The sequence below is a fragment of the Mugil cephalus genome, chromosome 9 (genome assembly GCF_022458985.1).
Source record: "Mugil cephalus isolate CIBA_MC_2020 chromosome 9, CIBA_Mcephalus_1.1, whole genome shotgun sequence".
NCBI classification, from domain to species: Eukaryota; Metazoa; Chordata; class Actinopteri; order Mugiliformes; family Mugilidae; genus Mugil; species Mugil cephalus.
The window spans coordinates 152,561-173,182 of record NC_061778.1 but is presented as its reverse complement, the minus strand read 5'-3'; the positions used below and the strand labels follow the sequence as shown (position 1 = coordinate 173,182).

Below are 20,622 nucleotides of genomic sequence, written 5' to 3'. Positions count from 1 at the left end.
CCCCGATGGGTCCAGAGAGACTCCACCTGGAACAAGGACCGGGATCAGGACCTGGTTCTGGTTCTGGTCCTGGACTCATACTCGGAACTAACCCCCCCCCGTGGAGCGGGTCTGGGTGAGTCTCCTCAGCAGGTGAAGAGTTAAACCCCGCTCACCTGACCCCGCCCCTCTGGACTGGACCCGCCCCGCTGCAGCACAGCTCTGCTCCGGGAACTTCTCTCACTTAGTCCCGGAGCTCAGAAGAAGAACCGGGACCAGACCAGGACCAGACCAGGACCAGACCAGGACTCGGAGCCGCCGCCGGGTCAGCTGGTTCTGGAATAAGACGAACCGGATTCGGGTCTGATTCTGGTTCGGTTCGGGTCTGATTCGGTGTTTCCTGCCGGGACCGGACGGACTGACGGGGTGGGGGGGTCATGGTCCGGACCGTGAAGGACCAGAACCCAACATGGACCTGGTTCAGCTGATGATGATGATGATGATGATGAAGGTGAGTTAACAAAATAAAAGTCGTTTCATTTGCTCAGAGACAGAAAATAAAAGCATCTAATTATTAAATATGAATTAATATTAATTAATTTCATTTAGTTCATTAATATTTATTAATATTTAATTAATAATAAACTGATTCCAAAGTACAACAATAATATCATTTATCTGACTCTTTGGTCCATGTCTCCTCTGTCCTCTGTCCTCTGTGTCTTTGTGTCTTGTCTCCATGGACAGTAAACAGTGTGTAGGATGTGGGGGGGGGGGGGTAGGAATGTGTTGACATGTGGCCGACAGATCCCAGGGAGAAGGGGGGGGGGGGGGGGGGGGGGGGGTTATAGTATGGAGGTCTGGTCTGGTCTGACTCAGGGTGCGTTTGTTTTCTAGACCTCTGAAGGAGGACGGAGACAGAGACGCTACGCTGTCAACCCCCTGGGACAGAAGTGGACTCACCACAACCTCACATACAGGTACCAGGCCCAGGTCCAGGTCCAGGACCAGGTCCAGGTCCAGGACCAGGTCCAGGTCCAGGAATTAACGTGTTCCTGGTTTAAATCTAAATATGAGTCAAAGTGATTCACTGATTTAAAAGAAGGTTTTTATTATTGAGCGACTCTAGATCCAGATCTCGGTGGAGTCCAGTTCCTCCAGCCCCGTCCAGACCTGATCTCAGTCTAGAAACGGCTTCAACAGGACCTGGTTCTGGACAGACCCTCCACAGCGAGACCTCAGACCCAGATCCAGAGACATTCAGGAACACGTGAGTCTGGAACAGGTTCTAAAGAGAACCACAGTGAGAACCATCATCCACACATGGACCAGAGGAGAACCTGCAGCCTCACTGGGCTCGGTTAAGCTCCGGGGTCATGACTCCACCATTGAAAACCTGGTCCTGGTCCTGGTAGGGTGCTGGTCTTCAGAACCTGGAAGACTTGCTGTGATCAAGGGAACCATGAGTTCTGGTTCTACCTAGAAAGCCTGAAGGAGAACGTCCGTCTGTCTGCTGAGAACTTGGACAATGATCCAGAACCCGGCATCTAGTCCACCTCGGAACAGATGGACACAAACCACATGAAGACCAGACCTGGGTCCAGACCTGGATCCAGACTGAGGCCTGACCTTAAACAGGAGGTTGATGCTGGAGAACCCTCCACTGACCTGAAGAACCTTCCACTGACCCGGAGAACCCTCCACTGAGGCTGAACTACAGTAACTCTGTAAAGACGAGTGGAACTAAACTGAACAACCAGGGATCAGGTCTGGGAGACACCACTTCACCTCAGGACCATGAAGGTCTGGATCTGGATCTGGATCTGGATCTGGAGTCCCTCAATAATAAAAACCTTCACTTAAAAGCTGTTTACGTGTCTTATCTTTGTCCCTGTCCCTGTGTCTCTGTCCCTGTCCCTGTGTCTCTGTCTCTGTCCCTGTCTCTGTGTCTCTGTCTCTGTCTCTGTCTCTGTCTCTGTCTCTGTCTCTGTCTCTGTCCCTGTCTCTGTGTCTCTGTGTCTTTGTCTCTGTCCCTGTCCTCAGGATCGTCCAGTTCCCTAACACGCTGGGCGTGGAGGACACCAGGAAGGCCATCAGCATCGCCTTCACCAAGTGGAGCGACGTGTCCCCTCTGTCCTTCTCTGAGGTTGCCGACGGCAACGCCAGCGTGGACATCACCATCGGTACGAGAGTTGTTTGGGGTGGAGGGGGGGGGCTCGTGGTGGAGGGGGCGCTGGGATGAAGGGGGGGGGGCTGGTGGTGGTGGGGTTTGGGGGGGCTGGGGGGGGGCTGGTGTTACTGTGATGAGTGTGTCCCATGTGTGTCCCTGTGGGTGCGTTAGGTTTCTACACCTTCAACCACACAGACTGCTGGTGGTCTCCGCTCCACCCCTGCTTCGACGGGCTGAACGGGGAACTGGCCCACGCCTTCCTGCCCCCCCGCGGGGAAATCCACTTCGACAACCACGAGTTCTGGATCCTCGGGAAGTCCAGGTTCAGCTGGAGACAAGGTGACGGGAATAAAACAGTTGGACCCGCCCCGGCTGTATGTTTGACCCCCCTGTTCTGATGGTTCTGCTGTGGTTCTGCTGTGGTTCTGATGTGGTTCTGATGGTTCTGCAGGCGTCTGGCTCAACGATCTGGTCCAGGTTGCGGCTCATGAGATCGGTCACGCTCTGGGTTTGTGGCACTCGAGAAATCCAGCAGCTCTGATGCATCCGAACGCAACGTACACGGGTCAGAGGAACCTGGACCAGGACGACGTCTGGGGCATCCAGAGACTCTACGGTGAGGACGGGTTCTGGATCTCAGGTCTCAGTGTTGTTCCTGGTTCTCAGGTCTCAGTGTGGTTCCTGGTTCTCAGGTCTCAGTGTGGTTCTTGGTTCTCAGGTCTCAGTGTGGTTCTTGGTTCTCAGGTCTCAGTGTGGTTCCTGGTTCTCAGGTCTCAATGTGGTTCCTGGTTCTCAGGTCTCAGTGTGGTTCTTGGTTCTCAGGTTGTCTGGACAAGAAGAGGGTCTGTGACCCGTGGGCTCGACTCGGTTTCTGTGAACGGAGGAAAACCTTCATGAAGAAGAACTGTCCCCGACGCTGTGACCTCTGCTACGGTGAGACCATCGCTGACCCCTGACCCCTGACCCCTGAACCCTGACCCCTGACCCCTGAACCCTGACCCCTGACCCCTGAACCCTGACCCCTGAACCCTGACCCCTGACCCTGAACCCTGACCCCTGACCCCTGACCCCTGACCCCTGAACCCTGACCCCTGACCCCTGACCCCTGACCCCTGAACCCTGACCCCTGACCCCTGACCCCTGACCCCTGAACCCTGACCCCTGACCTCTGACCCCTGACCTCTGACCCCTGACCTGGTTCTGACAGCGTCTCGTAAACGTTTTTACTTCCTGGTCTCGTTGCCGCTGCAGAGCCCCCGGATGCGGTTGCCACGGCGACGCCGCCTCCAGCCAACCTGAAGGTGAAGGTGGTTCCCCGTGGGAAGGTGGTCGGTTTCCGCTGTGGAACCAAAAACCTGCGTTCTCCGCCCAAAGTCAGGTCAGCTGATCAGTCACACGTCTTCACACATGTGTTTCATGCTGATATTTCAGGTGTAATAACGTTTATTTTTGTTGTAACTCAACAGAAAGTGCAGTGAAAACTGCTCTGAATCAGTTAAAATACACAAACATCATCATTTCTGTTTTCAAACAACTGCAACAACAAATAAAATCATTTACATGTATAAAAATAATAACAAATAAAATAAACAATAAAATGTCTAGCAAATACTAAACAATGACATAAATGAACAGTTGCCTGAAACAAGGCAACAAAAATGTTTTATAAACAAATATAAAGTTGAATAATTAGGTCTTAAACCTATGAAAATGTATGAAACTAAAAAAAATCAATAAAATAAACTTCCTTAATCAACACATTTGACTTTTTTTCATGTGACTGTTCGTCCTCAACTCATCACAAGCTGAACTTCCTGGAGGCGGAGTCAGTTATGACGTCACTGCAAGAACTTTTCAATACTAATCACTGACAGTTCTCTCAGTCTGGACACTGTCTGTAGAGCTATGTCCATCAGTGGACACAGTGGACAGGGACAGTGGAGAGTGGACAGGGACAATGGACAGGGACAGTGGACAGGGACAGTGGACAGTGGACAGTGGACAGGGACAGTGGACAGGGACAGTGGACAGTGGACAGGGACAGGGACAGTGGAGAGTGGAGAGTGGGAGACAGTGGACAGTGGACAGGGACAATGGACAGGGACAGTGGACAGGGACAGTGGACAGTGGACAGGGACAGGGACAGGGACAGGGACAGTGGACAGGGACAGTGGGAGACAGAGCTCTGTAGAAGATGCAGATGGACCTAAGGTGAAACACATACACACATATTAATGAAATGTGTCCTGTGTGGGGACAGTCTGTCCCTTATCTGATCCACAGCAGAGCCTGAGGACGGATGGTGCTGATCAACTCAGTCACAGTTAAATCTCAGTATCACACAAATACAAACACGTTAGTGTGAACATGACGTGATTTAACGGCCAGTCACATGACACGTCTCTAGTTTTTAATAATAATTTGCTATTAACGGCTCCACAAATCTCTTTGATAAACTTTCCATCACCAAGACGTTTTCTCCTCTTCCTCTTTCTTACCGAGGCCCTGGAGGATGTGGAGCTTTGACATGTAGAGGATGGTTAGACCTACATCATGCTGACAGAATCATATATCTCATAGAAACCATCACTCAGACATGCACAAATAAACTGACAAATCAAATTAATTAAGTACAGCTCCTTGTCAATTGCTCTTGGGCGCCCCCTGGTGGCCGCGGGGCCTGGGCCGGCTCCTGGGGTCAGTCAGACCAGGGTCAGACCTGCTGGGGGGACGTTTCTAGACCTGGATCATGTTAAACACACAGATTTCAGTTTGTTGCATTCAAAGCAGTGAACTCTCCTCCTCTTCTTTACATGGACGCTGCCTTGTTTGTTGTAGCTTTCTTATATATTTGTGATATTTTTATGTTCTATTCTTTTCAGTTCACACATGTTTTCACTGTGTTCACTGCTCCTGATGTTCAATGTTAAATATCTGCTGCTGTTAACAACCAGAATGTCCCCACTGTGGGATGAAGACTTATCTCATCTCATCTCATCTCATCTCATCTCATCTTATCTTATCTTATCTCATCTCATCTCATCTTATCCTTAAATTGTGGTGTACCACAGGGATCTGTCCTGGTTCCTCGTGTACATCAGTCATGTGATAAATGTATCAAATCAGTCACTATACCTCAGGTCTCATTACGTCAAAGGACAAAAACATTGAATAATTAATTTTCTTGTGAATATGAAAGTCTGGTTAAATCTTTATTATTCAGGGATTTATCTTTTTATTCCAGTCTGGACCAGAACTCACCAAATTAAACCAACTAAACCAATTATTCTCTTGAAAAAAAAGACTATTTCCTTCTCAGCTCCAATAATTCATTAAACTCTGCGTCTTCAGTATTTATCAGAACAAATGAGCTCAACATGTCTTCGTTTCTTCAAATAAAACCCTTTTAAAACATTTTTTAATAATGTCTTTATGGCCATTAGTTTCATAATTATCCACTCAGTCAGTTTAGTTTCCTGGATGTGGATCCACGTCCTCATCGGCTCAAACCTTCTTCATTTAAAGACTAAATAATAATAATAAACTTTCCTCTTTAATCTGGTTTTCTGTCGTGATTTCGTTTCTCTGGGTAAAGTCTGATCCTCTTCATGATACTTTTGTTCTTCCATGTTAGTTATTGTTGTTCTGTTTTGTCGTGTTTTAAAATGTGCAGAATAAATCTCAGTCTCAGAGACGATCGGACCTAAACCAAGTGTTTCTGTGCAGCTGGTTCAAAGATGGCGAGCGGATCCTGACGTCCGTCCCCGGACACATCGTCCTGAAGGACCGAGACCTTCGCATCGTCGCTAACGAGTTTAACGAGGGCGTTTACACCTGTCGCATCCACCGCCAGGGAAACGTGGTGTCGGCGAACTCCTGGTCCATCCGCCTGAAACCGGAACCGCCGTCCAACAGCTGAGGACGAGGGTCCTCACAGAGACATCATGTCCTCACAGAGACATCATGTCCCGCCGATGTCCTCGTTCAAACTGTGAGACGTCCAGGTGGTTTACGATCAGCTGCTGCGTCCAAAACAAACAGCGGCTAAAACCCGGACGTTAGCGAACATGACGTCAGCGAACAGCTGCCAGCTAACATTAGCAGCCAGCTAACATTAGCATCCAGCTAACATTAGCAGCCAGCTAACATTAGCAGCCAGCTAACATTAGCCAGCTACATTAACATTAGCTGCCAACCTGAGCTCGTTATTGTTGTTTTGCTCACGTTAGCTTTCTTACATTAGCTTGCGAGCATTATTCTACTTACGTTAATTTTCTAACATTATCTCGCTAACATTTTTTTCTTGCCAACCTCAGCTCGTTATTATTGTTTTGCTTAGTTTAGCTTCTAATATTAGTTAAAAATGTTGTCTTGTGCATTTACATTTTCTAGCATTCTGCTAGCATAGCCTGGCTAACTTTATCTAGCCAACATTAGCTGCAGTAGTTAATTTACTACGATGTCCCCCTTGACATGTGTCCACTGGGACATTTGTCTCCATGGTAACGCTCTTGTGTCGTATGACAGGAGTGAACCGGAGAAATGTGATGGTTATTAAAAATAAAACTTTTCCTTCAGGTTTTCAGATTGTTTTTTTCTTTAACGACCAGCAGGAGGCGCCGCATCCACATAAACAAACCAACAGCTGATCACTGAGAGACGTCTGATAAATCTATAAATATCACAAATATAGGATAGATGTCAATCATCGCTCAGGTGAATATGAGGTGGTAGTGGTTCCTACTCCAACAGCGCCACCTGCTGGACTCTTATGTTATAATGAGCCGAGTTTCTGAGTTCTTATTTTGAATGAACCAAACGGCGCCGCCTGGTGGAAGGAACCAGCTACTGCGCAGGCGCAGACTAATCTCATCTTCGCAGAGGCCGATGGTGTCTCTGCTTTTTTCCCGCCACAGACTCAGACCGGATTTGTCGTCGTTCAAACAGAAACTTTATTGATCTTTGTTGATGGTCAGGTGAGTCTCCACACGGTGCAGGCTCACCTGTCTACACCTCCACACATTATAAACACCTTCATGTCGCTTCCTCCCCCTGTCACACTGACGAGGGGGCGGGGCTAAAGCTCAGGTAAACACAGGAAGGCACAGAGTGAAACACAGGTGGGTCTGGGGGCGGGGCTTCAGGGGCAGGACTTAGTTCATAGGCAGGTGACAGCAGCCTGTCAGAGTTCAGGAATGTTTCAGTGGTGGGGGGGGTCTGCTGACGTCAGGGTTTGTGGCTCCTCCTCCTTCAGCGTGGCCCCGCCCTCTGGGGCTTCGGTCTACATTCCCATCCTGATGCTCTGGATGATCTGGAAGATGGCTGCAAACACAACACACAATCAGTTTATGAACCAAACATTCACTCACAACCTCTGTGTGTGTGTGGGGGGGGGGGGGTCACTGATCAGCTGATTGATAAACTAACCTGAACCCTCCGGACAGAACAGAGGTTATTTAGATTCTAAGTTCTAGAAATGGTTGGTTCAACATGTTTGTTCCTGCTGGATCTGATGGTTCAGTCTGGTTTTAGGCCCAATGCGTTAAAAATAACTGTAAAGTCTTAAATGTGAGGTTGAGCTGGAAAGATTGAAACCAAACCAGGACCCAGGTGAAACAGAGTCAGACTCCGGACTCTGGAGCTAAAACCTCACTTCTTCTTTTTGTTTCAGAGAGTGAGACGTCTGCTCGCTGGCGACCTTTGTCCGGTCTGAGCTCAGATAACACGTTTAAACACCAGGTGTTTACTATCGGTCGTTTCCCATCAGGTTAAAGCCACGTGACTTTAATATAATGTGAAATAACCTCACATTCATGTCATATTCATTTATTTATTTCATATTGACTTTATATCTTGACTCTTTGTAGATACTTGTTTCCTCCACAGGATCCACTGATTCTGTCACTGACACTATCAACACATCCTGCTGCTTTTACCACTGTTCTGTTTGTTGTTTGTTTGTCTTCTCCTGCTCCTTCAGTTCATGTGCCACTCGTTGCTTCTTATTGACCCTCAGGGTTAAATAAAATTCTTTTCTGACTGTGAAATTAGTTTTATCTTTGTTTTCAACAAAAGAAGAAATATAAATACAAAAAACAGAATCTGATTCAAATGCTCAGTGAACATGATCAATGATTGAATCACAGGAGAAGAAAAGGAGGAAGAAAAGGAGGAGAAGGAGGAGGAGGAGGAGAAGGAGCAGGAGGAGAAGGAGGAAGAGGAAGAAGAGGAGGAAGAAAAGGAGGAAGAAGAGGAGGAGAAGGAGGAGAAGGAAGAAGAGGAGGAGGAGAAGAAGGAGGAGCAGGAGGAGAAGAGGAGGAGAAGGAGGAGAAGGAGGAGAAGGAAGTAGAAAAGGAGGAGAAGAAGGAGGAGCAGGAGGAGAAGGAGGAGGAGGAGAAGGAGGAGGAAGAAGAGGAGGACTGACCTGATCCACACACCACGAAGATGAAGAGTGCCAGCAGCCACGGTCCGACGCCTTTTTCTTCCACCAGGTTCCTCTGAAACAAACATTAATGACGTTACTGATCTGATCATGTGATCACTCTGATCGATCTGATTGGCTGATGGGCCTGTTTGATCAGCGACCCCCTGTCATATGGTAACATGAAGCAGCTGATTGGTTCCTCTGTCGACGCGAGTTTGATCGATCAGCTGATCAGGTTGATCGATCAGCTGATCAGGTTGATTCAGCAGCTGTTCGGGACTCACCGTTGACTTGGCCACATTTCCTCGGAGAGTGATGTTCTTGCTGTGTTTCTCGTTCGCCATGCGGATCCTCTGCTTGGCCACCATCTTGTCTTCTTCTTTTTTCTTCGGTTGTTGGTTGTTTTTTGTTTATTTGTTTGTTTGTTTCTGAGTTTCTCTCCTCTCGCTCTCTCCTCCTCGCTGTCTTTACACTGAATCAACTCTCCCGTTTGTCGACGTATCAAAAAGAAGAGGCCCCTCCCCTCTCTGGGTCTGGCCCCGCCCACAGACCGCGCAGACTCACGGGTAAAGTCATCACCTGCCAAAATAAAACTTCCTGTTTGCTCTTTCAAAATGAAATCCGAAACGGCGTCATTGTTAAACGTGTTGAATTCTTGAACGAAGGCTGGTCTGTTTCTATGTGATGAAGCTACTGGACACCGAACTCGTCGTAAATAAATAAATAAATAAATCTAATCTTGATCTTTTCATTACAACCTAATCGTTATTAGTATTTTTTTCTGTCTTTTCTTGACTTCTGACTGTTTCAATTATTTAAAAAACTGAACTAGTTTTTAATAAACATCATACAACATAATTTCAACTGAATTCGGACCTTTGCATATATAAATATACAATTATTAAGATGTTAAAGAACGTTTAAGAAAGATGTTACATTAATTTAATTTTATTTCGAAAACGGAAAACCAGTCATTTCCGGTTGAATTGCCGCAACTTTAAATTCAAGTCCGGTTTTTTATAAATGGACATTTTCTCGTTTTTAATCGCGGTGAGTGAGACAGGAGTGATCACGTGTATCGATCATCGATCGATCGATCGATTAATTAATTTAAAGTTTACTTTTTAATCGACGTCTCTGCTGACGTGGCACTGGGTTTCCCGCCTCCTACTGCTTTGACGTATTTCCGGGACGCTACTTTCCTCTTCCGACACACGTAAAAATGGCGCCCCCCGTCCCTCTGTTGGCAGGTGCGTGATTTCAGCTCCTTTCAGCTCTTTTCTCCTTTTCTCCTTTTCTCGTCCGGAGTTTTCAGGCCGACGTGTCGTGGAGCCGCTTTCTCAGAGTCAGATATCAGCCAATAAGCGGCCAGCGTCACTGAGACGTCCTAACGTTCAACCGAAGTCCGTAGAAAATCTGTTAAATTCTGATTGATCTGATCTCTGCAAACACCCGCAGACCGCGAAGCTAAACCACAGACCGTAGTCAGACGTTTAAAGTCTTGAGGTGCACTCGGCATTAATCAACCAGTTATAATCTGGTTGTTTTCTACACAGTTCACCTCCTTAAAGTTCCAGAGTCTTAGTCACAGCTCAGTTGAAGTCGATGACGGTCTGGTTCTGGACGGTTCGGATCCAATTAGAAACGCGTTCCGTATGCCGAAGTGTGACGTAACACGGGTTGGTTCTAAGAGAAAGTCCGGGAAAGTTCATTGTGAAGGTTTAATCAGCTGGAGACACGGACACGTTAAATCCATACTTTTCTTGACGAGGTCCGTCACGAGAGACAAATCACTTTACACCAAACTCCGTTTTATTCAATAACTAACTGATTATATTGACCTGTTATTGATGATGATAATGGTTATTACGTATCGTTAATTACTATTGATAATTACTGATTGTTGTTGTGTTGTTGTGTTAATTAACTCTTGTCTATGTGTCAGTTCGTGGATCAGATGGAACGTCTCTTCTCTGTGGACCCCCCCAGTGTGAACAGCACTCAGCCTTCCACAGGTAAACAAACAACAAACAAACAAACATCAGTAAACAAACAAACATCAGTAAACAAACAAACAAACGTCAGTAAACAACATCCCGCTCTTGTCTTCCAGGGACTCTCGGGTCAGCAGGTGTTTGACCTTCAGCAGAGACGGGAAGTTGTTCAGTTGGTGCAATGGACACAAGTACGTCTCATATTGATGATGTCACTGATGATCACCTTTATGTCTCACCTGTCTGTCTGTCTCCACCAGCATCTCTGTGGTCAGGACGTCAGACGCCTCAGTGGTGTCGACCTTCGACCTCCCAAAGACGACTTTCTTGGAGTTTTCTCCTCTCAACAACATCCTGGTTACCTGGCAACCGTACAGCAGTAAGGGAGGGGGGTGGAGGGGGGATGGGGGGGGGGGGGGGGGGGGGGGGTAGAGAGACGATCAATGATGAACTGATCAGTGTTTCTCTGTCTCTTTGCCAGAGACCCAGGACTGTCCTCAGGGGGACGCTAACCTCCAGCTGTGGGACGTGGAGAGTGGACGACTGATCAAAGCTCTGTATCAGAAGAAGGTCGACGCCTGGTCAGCGCCAGCTCGCACCTGATTGGTTGAATGATTGATGGCTGATTGATGGTTTGATGACTGATTTATAGTTTGATTGTTTGTTGGTTGATGGTTGATGGTTGGTTGATCTGCAGGTGTCCCAGCTGGTCTGAAGATGAGAAGATCTCAGTGAGGAGCGTTAGCAACGAACTCCACTTCTACGAGAACAACGACTTCAGTAAGAAACCTGACTGGTTGGATGAATGACTGGTTGACTGGTTGGTTGGTTGGTCGGTTGGTTGGATGACTGGTTGGTTGGATGACTGGTTGGTTGGATGAGTGGTTGGTTGGTTGACTGGTTGGTTGGTCGGTTGGTTGGTTGACTGGTTGACTGGTTGGATGAGTGGTTGGCTGGTTGACTGGTTGGTTGACTCATTTTATCCTCCTCCTTCCAGACTCCATCGCCAATAAGCTCCACATGCAGAAGGTGTCAGACTTTTCTTTGTCACCTGGAGGTCAACCCAGCAAGGTGAGACCCCGCCCCCTTCCCCCCCCATCCAACACACACAGGTGTCTCTCTGAACCTATCTCACCTGTCCGTCCTGTCCGTCCCCTGCAGGTAGCGGTCTACGTCCCCGGCAGTAAAGGAGCTCCATCCTTTGTCCGTCTCTACCAGTACCCGGTGCTGGGGGGTCCAACGGCAGCGCTGGCCAACAAGAGTTTCTTCAAAGCCGACAGAGTCAGCATGCAGTGGAACAGGAGAGGTACCGACTCATCAATCTCTGATCAGTGTGAACAGCTGGTGATCAGCTGGTGATCAGCTGGTGATCAGCTGTGTTGTGGTTGTTGTTCAGCCTCTGCAGTTCTGGTGACAGCGAGCACTGAGGTGGATAAAAGTGGAGCGTCGTACTACGGCGAGCAGACGCTTCATTACCTGTCGGTGAACGGAGAGACGGCCGTGGTCCAGCTGGGTGAGACTAATCAGTGATGACTAATGAATAATGAATGGTCAGTGATGGGTGGGGACTAATTGATGCGTCTCGTTAGCGAAGGGCGGGCCCATCTATGACGTGGCGTGGAGTCCCAGCTCCACAGAGTTCTGTGTGGTCTACGGCTTCATGCCGGCTAAAGCCACCGTCTTCAACCTCAAATGTGACCCGGTGTTCGACTTCGGGACTGGACCCAGAAACTCCGCCTACTACAGGTGAGACACCAAACTCCGCCTACTACAGGTGAGAGAAGGCCCACCTGAGACCTGTCTCTGAGGACAGGTCTGTCTAATCGTCCTGTCTCCAGTCCTCAGGGACACCTCCTGGTCCTGGCCGGCTTCGGGAACCTGAGGGGACAGATGGAGGTGTGGGACGTCAAGAAGTACAAACAGGTGAGACATCTGACTCCTCCCCCACGACCTCACTGTCTGACTCCTCCCCCACGACCTCGCCGTCTGACTCCTCCCCCACGACCTCACTGTCTGACTCCTCCCCCACGACCTCGCCGTCTGACTCCTCCCCCACGACCTCACAGTCTGACTCCTCCCCATTCAGGTGTCTAAACCTCAGGCTCCAGACGCCACTCATTTCTCGTGGTGTCCCGATGGCGAGCACGTCGTCACGGCGACCTGCTCGCCCCGGCTCCGGGTCAGTAACGGGTTTAAGGTGTGGCACTACTCTGGCGCCGTTCTGCACCAGTGGGAGGCCGGTGCCGGCTCAGAGCTGTGGGAGGTCCGATGGCAGCCGTTCCCTGAAGGCAGCTTCCCGGAGCGGCCAATCAGGTACCAGGCCCCGGCCAATCAGCTGGGGACCACGCAGGCTCCACCCACTCAGGCATACCGCCCACCAGCTCTCAGACACCTCCCCCCCACAAGCAGCGGAAAACTGGTGAGTTTCCTGTTTGGTCGGCTGATCACCAATGACATCACCAGTGACATCACTGATCTTTGTGTCTGTCTCTGTCCCCCCGTCTCCCAGCATGAGGACGAGCCTCCTCAGGACCTCCGTCCTGGAGAAAAGTCTTTGTCCAAATCAGCTCTGAAGAATCAGAGGAAACGAGAAGCGAAGAAAGCTTCAAAGGAGCTGAAACCTGACCCCGGCTCCGCCCCCTCGCCTGGCTCCGCCTCCACTCCTGGACCTGCCCCTGTCAGCAGCAGCCAATCAGAGGCGAGCAGCGGTGACCCTGAGATGGACAAGAAGATCAAGAACCTGAAGAAGGTGAGGTAGAGGGGGCAGAGCTCTGGGCTGTGATTGGTCGGAGCTCTGGGCTGTGATTGGTCGGAGCTCTGGGCTGTGATTGGTCGGAGCTCTGGGCTGTGATTGGTTCCCGTCTGAATGTTGTCGCTGTGTTGCAGAAACTTAAGGCCATTGAGGAGCTGAAGGAGCAGCAGGCGGCAGGAAAAGTTCTCCAGAAGAACCAGGTGGAGATTTATTTATTTATTCGTTTATTTTTTTTTTTAATTCATTCAGGTTTTTATTGTCTGGTGGAAGAAAAACAAAATACAGTTTGGCAGCTCTTTGGTTCATAAACAATAAATAGAAACTATAGCAGAATAAAGATAAAAACTACAGCAGCTACACACAATAAAATACGAGCAGAGAAGTGAATGGAACTAGTACAAAGAAGGAAAAATTGCAGCATTTAAAACAGTAAAGATTGAAACGATACAGGACATGATGTGTATTTTAGTGCCAGTGTTTCCATTAAATGTAGGTGGACTGGGAATAAACCTGAACATAAATCTGGGGGTTGTTTCAGGGGACGTGGACGTGGGTAGAAGCTGGTTTTTAGTCCGTTAGTTCTGGACTTGGTATTTCTTCTAGAAGTTTATCCAGGTTTATTTTTTATCATTTATGAATGAATGAATCAGGGCTGGACGGTACCAACAAAAATGTAAAGCGCAGTATTTTTTTCACAATGTGTTCTGAAGTGAAAATAACTGACCATGATTCATAAGCCAATATCCTGCATGGTTCCTGGACTTTAATAAGAAAATAATAATAATAATGATAATGATAAATGAAGTGATGAAGTCATTACCAGATCACAGACTGGAAGGTAGGAGCCTGAACTGGACCCGTGGAGATTCTGGAAGACGTTTCATCCGAGTAGCTTCTCCAGTTCTCAGAGTCTCTGGTCCAGTTGTTTAAGGCGTTTAGGAAAAACCTTCAGACACGACGACTAATACTCTTTTCTGATTGGATGATGATTAAGCAGAGGAGCCTTCACCTCGTCTGCTCATAGATTACGAATCTCTTTGAAAGTTCATAAAACACTTAAATTTGGGACATTATCGGGGAAAAGCTTTGGAGGAAGGAAGGTTGTTGAAATCGGGAACATTCACCCTAAAAACCCACAGAACTGTTTTCATGGTCTTGTCACTGTGACGCAGTCGCACCATGTGAGTTTAGACAGTGTTTCCGGTCTGTGGAATCAGCCGCTATATTAAACATTTATATGATAACGTGTTCAGGATGAACCAGGAAACCGTCCAGCCCCAGAACGAACACATTTATTCACTGATGACGTGTCTGTAAATGTGACAAACAGCTGGAGAAGGTTCAGAAGGAGCAACAGCTGCTCAAGGAGCTGCAGGAGCTGAAGCTGTGACAGGCCACGCCCCCTACCCAACATTACATCAGGCCACGCCCCCATTCCGCCACGGTGGAAGTTTAGGGGCGGGGCTTAGCAGTGTGATGGACAGGCCTCTGCAGTGATGAGCTGACTGATGGTCCAGAGGCATTCTGGGAAACGGGAGTCACAGGAGTCATTGCCGCCTGTTGCTATGCAACGCATGTACAGTGTTCCTTCCAGAATAAAAGTCTGAAAAACTCCCAGCGTCCGGTTTTATTTGACTCTGTCCCTCTGTCTGTCTCTGTCTGTCTGTCCCTCTGTCTGTCCCTCTGTCTGTCTGTCTCTGTCTGTCCCTCTGTCTGTTTGTCCCTGTCTGTCTGTCTGTCTGTCCCTCTGTCTGTTTGTCCCTGTCTGTCCTTCTGTCTGTCTGTCTGTCTGTCCCTCTGTAAGTCCCTCTGTCCTTCTGTCTGTCTGTCTGTCTGTCCCTGTCTATCCCTGTCTGTCTGTCCCTGTCTATCCCTGTCTATCCCTGTCCTTCTGTCTGTCTGTCCCTCTGTCCGTCTGTCCTTCTGTCTGTCTGTCTGTCTTTCTGTCTGTCCCTCTGTCTGTCTGTCCCTCTGTCTGTTTCTGTCTGTCTGTCCCTCTGTCTGTTTGTCCCTGTCTGTCCTTCTGTCTGTCTGTCTGTCTGTCTGTCCCTCTGTAAGTCCCTCTGTCCTTCTGTCTGTCTGTCTGTCTGTCCCTCTGTCTGTCCTTCTGTCTGTCTGTCCCTGTCTATCCCTGTCTATCCCTGTCCTTCTGTCTGTCTGTCCCTCCGTCCTTCTGTCTGTCTGTCTGTCCCTCTGTCCCTCTGTCCGTCTGTCTGTCTGTCTACAATACGACATATAATAACAATGACATAAACAGGAACAGATGAATTATTAATGTTTGTGTAAATATAAAAAAGTGAATCAATTAAAACAGAATCTGTCAGTTATAGTGAAACTAAAAAGAATAAAACTTAAAAACTAAATAACATATGACGCACTTCCTGTCAGTGCTCTCTGTGCTGTGATTGGCTGCCGCCTCCGCGTGTGTGTTTGTTTCTTCCTCTGCTTTCTCTCTAGTGGGCGGGGCTTGTGCAATGGTTGATATTTATTTATTTATTTCCAGTGCCGATTGTTTCCTGGTTGTGTGTTTTAATTTAATATTAGTTACTAGTGTTATGTCCGTCCCCTTGAATGTATGTCACGTTAACGCTTCGTTTGTTATTACCTTAAAAGAAAAAAGAGCTCGTTAAGCCCCGCCTCCTCTGCCGCGGAGTGGCGGTGAGTAAATCCACGACACCTCTGCTCTTCTCTTCCGGGTTGGTTCTGGAGTTTACAGCCGGTGTGAGCGGAGACACGTGCAACAGGTAAATAAATAATCAACGTTATCGGTAATCGGGTCGAACCATTTCTTACCGACGTGGACCCGTCCTCCTCCAGGTCCAGGTCCTCCTCCAGGTCCAGGTCCTCCTCCAGGTCCAGGTCTTCCTCCAGGTCCGGGTCCAGGTCCTCCTCCAGGTCCAGGTCCTCCTCCAGGTCCAGGTCCAGGTCCTCTGGTGTAGCTCCTATCTGAGCCTAGAGGAGTCTGGTCTGAGGAGTGACTCCAGGACAGGAGCTGTGATGTCAGTGAGGAGGTGGTAATGAGGAGGTGTCAGTGAGGAGCTGTGGTTGAGCCCGTTGCTACGTATGAGGCATCATTTCATTGATCCTAAAAGCTTCTGATGCTAATGTCCATAGAACGGGACCCTTCTGCTTCAGAAACTCCTGAACCTCTTAAAGTTCTCCTCCCTGCTCCCATCACATCTCACTGCAGAACCTTCTGTAGGAACCTTTCTTCATCTTCATCTCCATCCAGGAACAACCTGGAGGGAAACTCTGAGAAAACATCAGGATTTTGATATAATCTTCTTTGGAGAGGAAAGAGTTTGGCCTCTAGGAGCAGTTTAGAGGCCAAACGGGTCCAGGTCTTAAACCAGGTGTTGGTCCAGGCTTTAAACCAGGTGTTGGTCCAGGTGTTGGTCCAGGCTTTAAACCAGGTGTTGGTCCAGGCTTTAAACCAGGTGTTGGTCCAGGTGTTGGTCCAGGTGTTGGTCCAGACTTTAAACCAGGTGTTGGTCCAGGTGTTGGTCCAGACTTTAAACCAGGTGTTGGTCCAGGCTTTAAACCAGGTGTTGGTCCAGACTTTAAACCAGGTGTTGGTCCAGGCTTTAAACCAGGTGTTGGTCCAGGCTTTAAACCAGGTGTTGGTCCAGGCTTTAAACCAGGTGTTGGTCCAGGTGTTGGTCTCTGAACGGTTCATGACTGGATCAGATCAGATGGAGGAGCTCCGAGACCGCGAGGAAAAGGAAGAGGAGGAGGAGTCTGCTGTGGTGGCGCTGAGTCTCTGTGGCTCCGCCCCCCTGCTGTGGCGGGTGGAGGACATGAAGGCAGTGAGGGGGCGTGGCCTGGTGGGGGCGCTGCTGGGTTCACTTCCTCGAACACCGCGACAGAACGGACGAATGGGACGACCCCTCCTACTACTGCCCGAAGAAGAGAGGATGCTAACGGAGGAACACGCCGCTGCCGCCATGCCGGACCGCTGCCAGGTAACCAGATTATAACCAGATTATAATCAGAATATAACCAGATTATAACCAGACTATAACCAGATTATAATCAGAATATAACCAGAATATAACCAGAGTATAACCAGATTATAATCAGAATATAACCAGAATATAACCAGAGTATAACCAGATTATAACCAGAGTATTACCAGACTATAATCAGATTATAACCAGATTATAACCAGAGTATAACCAGATTATAATCAGATTATAACCAGATTATAACCAAAGTATAACCAGATTATAACCAGATTATAACCAGAGTATAACCAGATTATAACCAGTATAACCAGATTATAACCAGATTATAACCAGAGTATTACCAGATTATAACCAGATTATAACCACAGTATAACCATATTATAACCAGATTATAACCACAGTATAACCATATTATAACCAGATTATAAACAGATTATAACCAGATTATGAACAGAGTATAACCAGAGTATAACCAGATTATAACCAGATTATGAACAGAGTATAAACAGAGTATAACCAGATTATAAACAGTATAACCAGATTATAACCAGACTGATGAACTGTGTTTCATTCGTTGATGCTGTCAGGGCGGTGGGGGGGCGGAGCTCCGTCAGTATGAGGAGGAGCAGAGGAGGAGTTTTGAGGAGCAGAGTGTCCTCGCCCTGAAGGACAGGAAGTCATCACTGCTTCGAGCTATGACATCATCACATACCGGTGAGAGTGTTACCATGACGACAGGATTCGTCCTTACCTGATTCATAATCAACACAAACACAGTGACACGTGCCATACCGTGCCAAACCGTGCCAAACTGTGCCACACTGTGCCATACTGTGCCATACCGTGCCAAACCGTGCCATACTCTGCTATACCGTGCCATACTGTGCCATACTGTGCCACACTGTGCCAAACCGTGCCATACTGTGCCAAACCGTGCCATACTGTGCCATACCGTGCCATACTGTGCCATACTGTGCCAAACCGTGCCATACTGTGCCATACTGTGCCAAACCGTGCCATACTGTGCCACACTGTGCCATACTGTGCCAAACCGTGCCATACTGTGCCATACCGTGCCATACCGTGCCATACTGTGCCATACCGTGCCATACTGTGCCATACTGTGCCAAACCGTGCCATACCGTGCCATACTCTGCTATACCGTGCTATACCGTGCCATACTTTGCCATACCGTGCCATACTGTGCCACACTGTGCCATACTGTGCCAAACCGTGCCATACTGTGCCATACCGTGCCATACTGTGCCATACTGTGCCATACCGTGCCAAACCGTGCCATACTCTGCCATACTGTGCCATACCGTGCCATACCGTGCCAAACCGTGCCATACTGTGCCAAACCGTGCCATACTTTGCCACACTGTGCCATACTGTGCCATACTGTGCCAAACCGTGCCATACTGTGCCATACCGTGCCATACTGTGCCACACTGTGCCATACTGTGCCAAACCGTTCCATACTGTGCCATACCGTGCCATACCGTACCATACTGTGCCAAACCGTGCCATACTGTGCCATACTGTGCCAAACCGTGCCATACTCTGCCATACCGTGCCATACTGTGCCATACTGTGCCACACCGTGCCATACTGTGCCATACTGTCCCATACTGTGCCATACTGTGCCATACCGTGCCATACTGTGCCATACTGTGCCATACTTTGCCATACCGTGCCATACTGTGCCATACTGTGCCAAACCATGCCATACTGTGCCATACTGTGCCACACTGTGCCATACCGTGCCATACTGTGCCATACCGTGCCAAACCGTGCCAAACCGTCCATCACCCTGGGCAGAAACGAGTGTTGTAGGATGTTGTTGGAAAGAGAGTAGAACATGTCAAAACAGACTGTAAGAAATGAGCATAGCAGGTTTCAGGTTGAAAGGCTGGACTCAGGGTTCCTGGTTAATGATGAATGTAATATGTTGTGATGTCGTGTGAGGGGTGTTTATTTAACGCATGGCGCTAAGTGTCCTGTCCCCTCAGGTCCAGAGGACGAGGAGCTGAAGAGCCGCCTTCAGGCCCTGGACCAGAGCTTTACCTTCCCCCGGTCAGCGCTGGCCGTCCAGCTCAGCACCACCCGGGCCGGTCTGAGCTACTGCCCCGAGGCCCGAGCCTTTCTGGAGGCCAGCTGGCCAATCAGAGCTCAGCACGGTTCCCACGGCGACGCCAGGTACCAGGTGTTCAGAGACCTGAGAAGGCGGGGCTTCTACCTGACCTCAGCAGGGAAGTTTGGTGGAGACTTCCTGGTTTATCCAGGTCAGACCCTGCATCAATACATCACACACACACACCTGACCAGTCACCTGACCAGTCACCTGACCATTAACCAGTCACCTGACCAGTCACCTGACCAGTCACCATTCACCTGACCATTAACCATTCACCTGACCATTCACCTGACCAGTCACCTGACCAGTCACCTGACCAGTCACCTGACCATTAACCATTCACCTGACCATTAACCAGTCACCTGACCATTCACCTGACCATTCACCTGACCAGTCACCTGACCAGTCACCTGACCATTGACCAGTCACAGACTAACAGGAAGTTGTCTCTGTCAGGTGACCCTCTGCGTTTCCACGCCCACTTCATTGCTGTCTGTCTCACGTTGGACGAGTCTGTCCATCTCCTGGACGTCCTCGCTGTGGCTCGACTGGGCTCCAACGTCAAGAAGACTGTCCTGCTGTCCTCACCGGGGATGGACGGAGAAGTCCAATACACGTCCCTACAGTGGAGTGGACTGGTCTAACATCTGGACCTGGGACATCTGAGACATCATCTCGTTGACGTTGGTCCTGAGCAGTTTATTACAGTGGAGACTCTTTAGGAACTGGTTCCACTACAAAGGACATTTCTGCTGTTTGTTTCCTGAGGTTATTTCTGTTTCTTCTTGTGTGGATTTGATTGCAGTGTTTTTTTCATTTGTTTACGCAAATAAAAGTTTTATTATTATTGTTTCTGCTTCTGTAACAGATTAACTTCACAAAATGAGACAATTCTGAGGCTTCTCATAAAAACACTGAATTAACTACAATAGTTCTAGATAATAAAGGACGCTGAGCTACAGTCAGAGCCAGCAGGGGGCGCTGTACTGAGGAGACAAGGACGGCTCACGTCTAAGAATGACCCTTGACCCCGGGTCTCCAGGAGCTGGACCCTGGTAATGGGGTCCGGGTCCGTGTCCGGGTCTGGGTCCGGGTCTGGGATGACGCCTCCCAGTGGTGGGAGTGAGTATCTGCACCAGAGAACCAAGTGCTAGACCTGGTTCAGACCTGGTTCAGACCTGGTTCAGACCTGGTCTGGGAC

The 20,622-nt window shown here is 48.7% G+C and overlaps 3 protein-coding genes across 10 annotated transcripts; all 3 read left to right on the top strand.

The window, feature by feature from the left end:
• Nucleotides 1–131: 131 nt before the first annotated feature.
• On the top strand, nucleotides 132–6,726 carry mmp23bb (matrix metallopeptidase 23bb). Its single transcript, XM_047594620.1, has 8 exons — nucleotides 132–490; nucleotides 877–959; nucleotides 2,023–2,162; nucleotides 2,321–2,488; nucleotides 2,601–2,765; nucleotides 2,972–3,082; nucleotides 3,401–3,527; nucleotides 5,876–6,726. The coding sequence occupies exons 1-8, from the start codon at nucleotides 449–451 to the stop codon at nucleotides 6,066–6,068; spliced, it is 1,029 nt and encodes a 342-aa protein (XP_047450576.1). The 5' UTR covers nucleotides 132–448; the 3' UTR covers nucleotides 6,069–6,726.
• Nucleotides 6,727–9,695: 2,969 nt separating this feature from the next.
• Nucleotides 9,696–14,932, top strand: eif2a (eukaryotic translation initiation factor 2A). Its single transcript, XM_047594609.1, has 15 exons — nucleotides 9,696–9,823; nucleotides 10,519–10,588; nucleotides 10,687–10,758; nucleotides 10,828–10,946; nucleotides 11,049–11,148; nucleotides 11,265–11,347; nucleotides 11,565–11,638; nucleotides 11,729–11,873; nucleotides 11,964–12,080; nucleotides 12,157–12,313; nucleotides 12,406–12,490; nucleotides 12,654–12,986; nucleotides 13,077–13,316; nucleotides 13,454–13,519; nucleotides 14,650–14,932. Exons 1-15 carry the CDS (start codon nucleotides 9,796–9,798, stop codon nucleotides 14,707–14,709), a joined length of 1,749 nt encoding a protein of 582 aa, XP_047450565.1. The 5' UTR covers nucleotides 9,696–9,795; the 3' UTR covers nucleotides 14,710–14,932.
• A 900-nt stretch (nucleotides 14,933–15,832) lies between these two features.
• Nucleotides 15,833–20,271, top strand: tsen34 (TSEN34 tRNA splicing endonuclease subunit). 8 transcript variants are annotated; one of them, XM_047594632.1, is made up of 6 exons: nucleotides 16,073–16,696; nucleotides 16,817–16,912; nucleotides 16,961–17,281; nucleotides 17,872–17,998; nucleotides 19,297–19,569; nucleotides 19,878–20,271. In XM_047594632.1, the coding sequence occupies exons 3-6, from the start codon at nucleotides 16,994–16,996 to the stop codon at nucleotides 20,063–20,065; spliced, it is 876 nt and encodes a 291-aa protein (XP_047450588.1). In that variant the 5' UTR covers nucleotides 16,073–16,696; nucleotides 16,817–16,912; nucleotides 16,961–16,993; the 3' UTR covers nucleotides 20,066–20,271. The 8 variants fall into 8 exon arrangements, with proteins under 8 accessions (XP_047450583.1, XP_047450582.1, XP_047450588.1 ...); XM_047594627.1 differs by adding an exon at nucleotides 15,833–16,063 and having other exon boundaries at nucleotides 16,155–17,281; XM_047594626.1 differs by adding an exon at nucleotides 15,833–16,063 and having other exon boundaries at nucleotides 16,137–17,281.
• The last annotated feature ends 351 nt before the right edge of the window (nucleotides 20,272–20,622 follow it).

Excerpts from the sequence above, each read along its gene's own strand:
- mmp23bb (XM_047594620.1), top strand. The coding sequence starts at position 449 with ATGGACCTGGTTCAGCTGATGATGATGATGATGATGATGAAG. Across the intron at positions 2,766-2,971 it reads GGGCATCCAGAGACTCTACG|GTTGTCTGGACAAGAAGAGG; the intron begins GTGAGGACGGGT and ends CTTGGTTCTCAG. Across the intron at positions 3,528-5,875 it reads CGTTCTCCGCCCAAAGTCAG|CTGGTTCAAAGATGGCGAGC; the intron begins GTCAGCTGATCA and ends GTTTCTGTGCAG.
- eif2a (XM_047594609.1), top strand. The coding sequence starts at position 9,796 with ATGGCGCCCCCCGTCCCTCTGTTGGCAG. Across the intron at positions 10,589-10,686 it reads CAGCACTCAGCCTTCCACAG|GGACTCTCGGGTCAGCAGGT; the intron begins GTAAACAAACAA and ends CTTGTCTTCCAG. Across the intron at positions 11,149-11,264 it reads CAGAAGAAGGTCGACGCCTG|GTGTCCCAGCTGGTCTGAAG; the intron begins GTCAGCGCCAGC and ends GTTGATCTGCAG.
- tsen34 (XM_047594627.1), top strand. The coding sequence starts at position 16,994 with ATGACTGGATCAGATCAGATGGAGGAGCTCCGAGACCGCGAGGAAAAG. Across the intron at positions 17,282-17,871 it reads CCATGCCGGACCGCTGCCAG|GGCGGTGGGGGGGCGGAGCT; the intron begins GTAACCAGATTA and ends TGATGCTGTCAG. Across the intron at positions 17,999-19,296 it reads TATGACATCATCACATACCG|GTCCAGAGGACGAGGAGCTG; the intron begins GTGAGAGTGTTA and ends CTGTCCCCTCAG.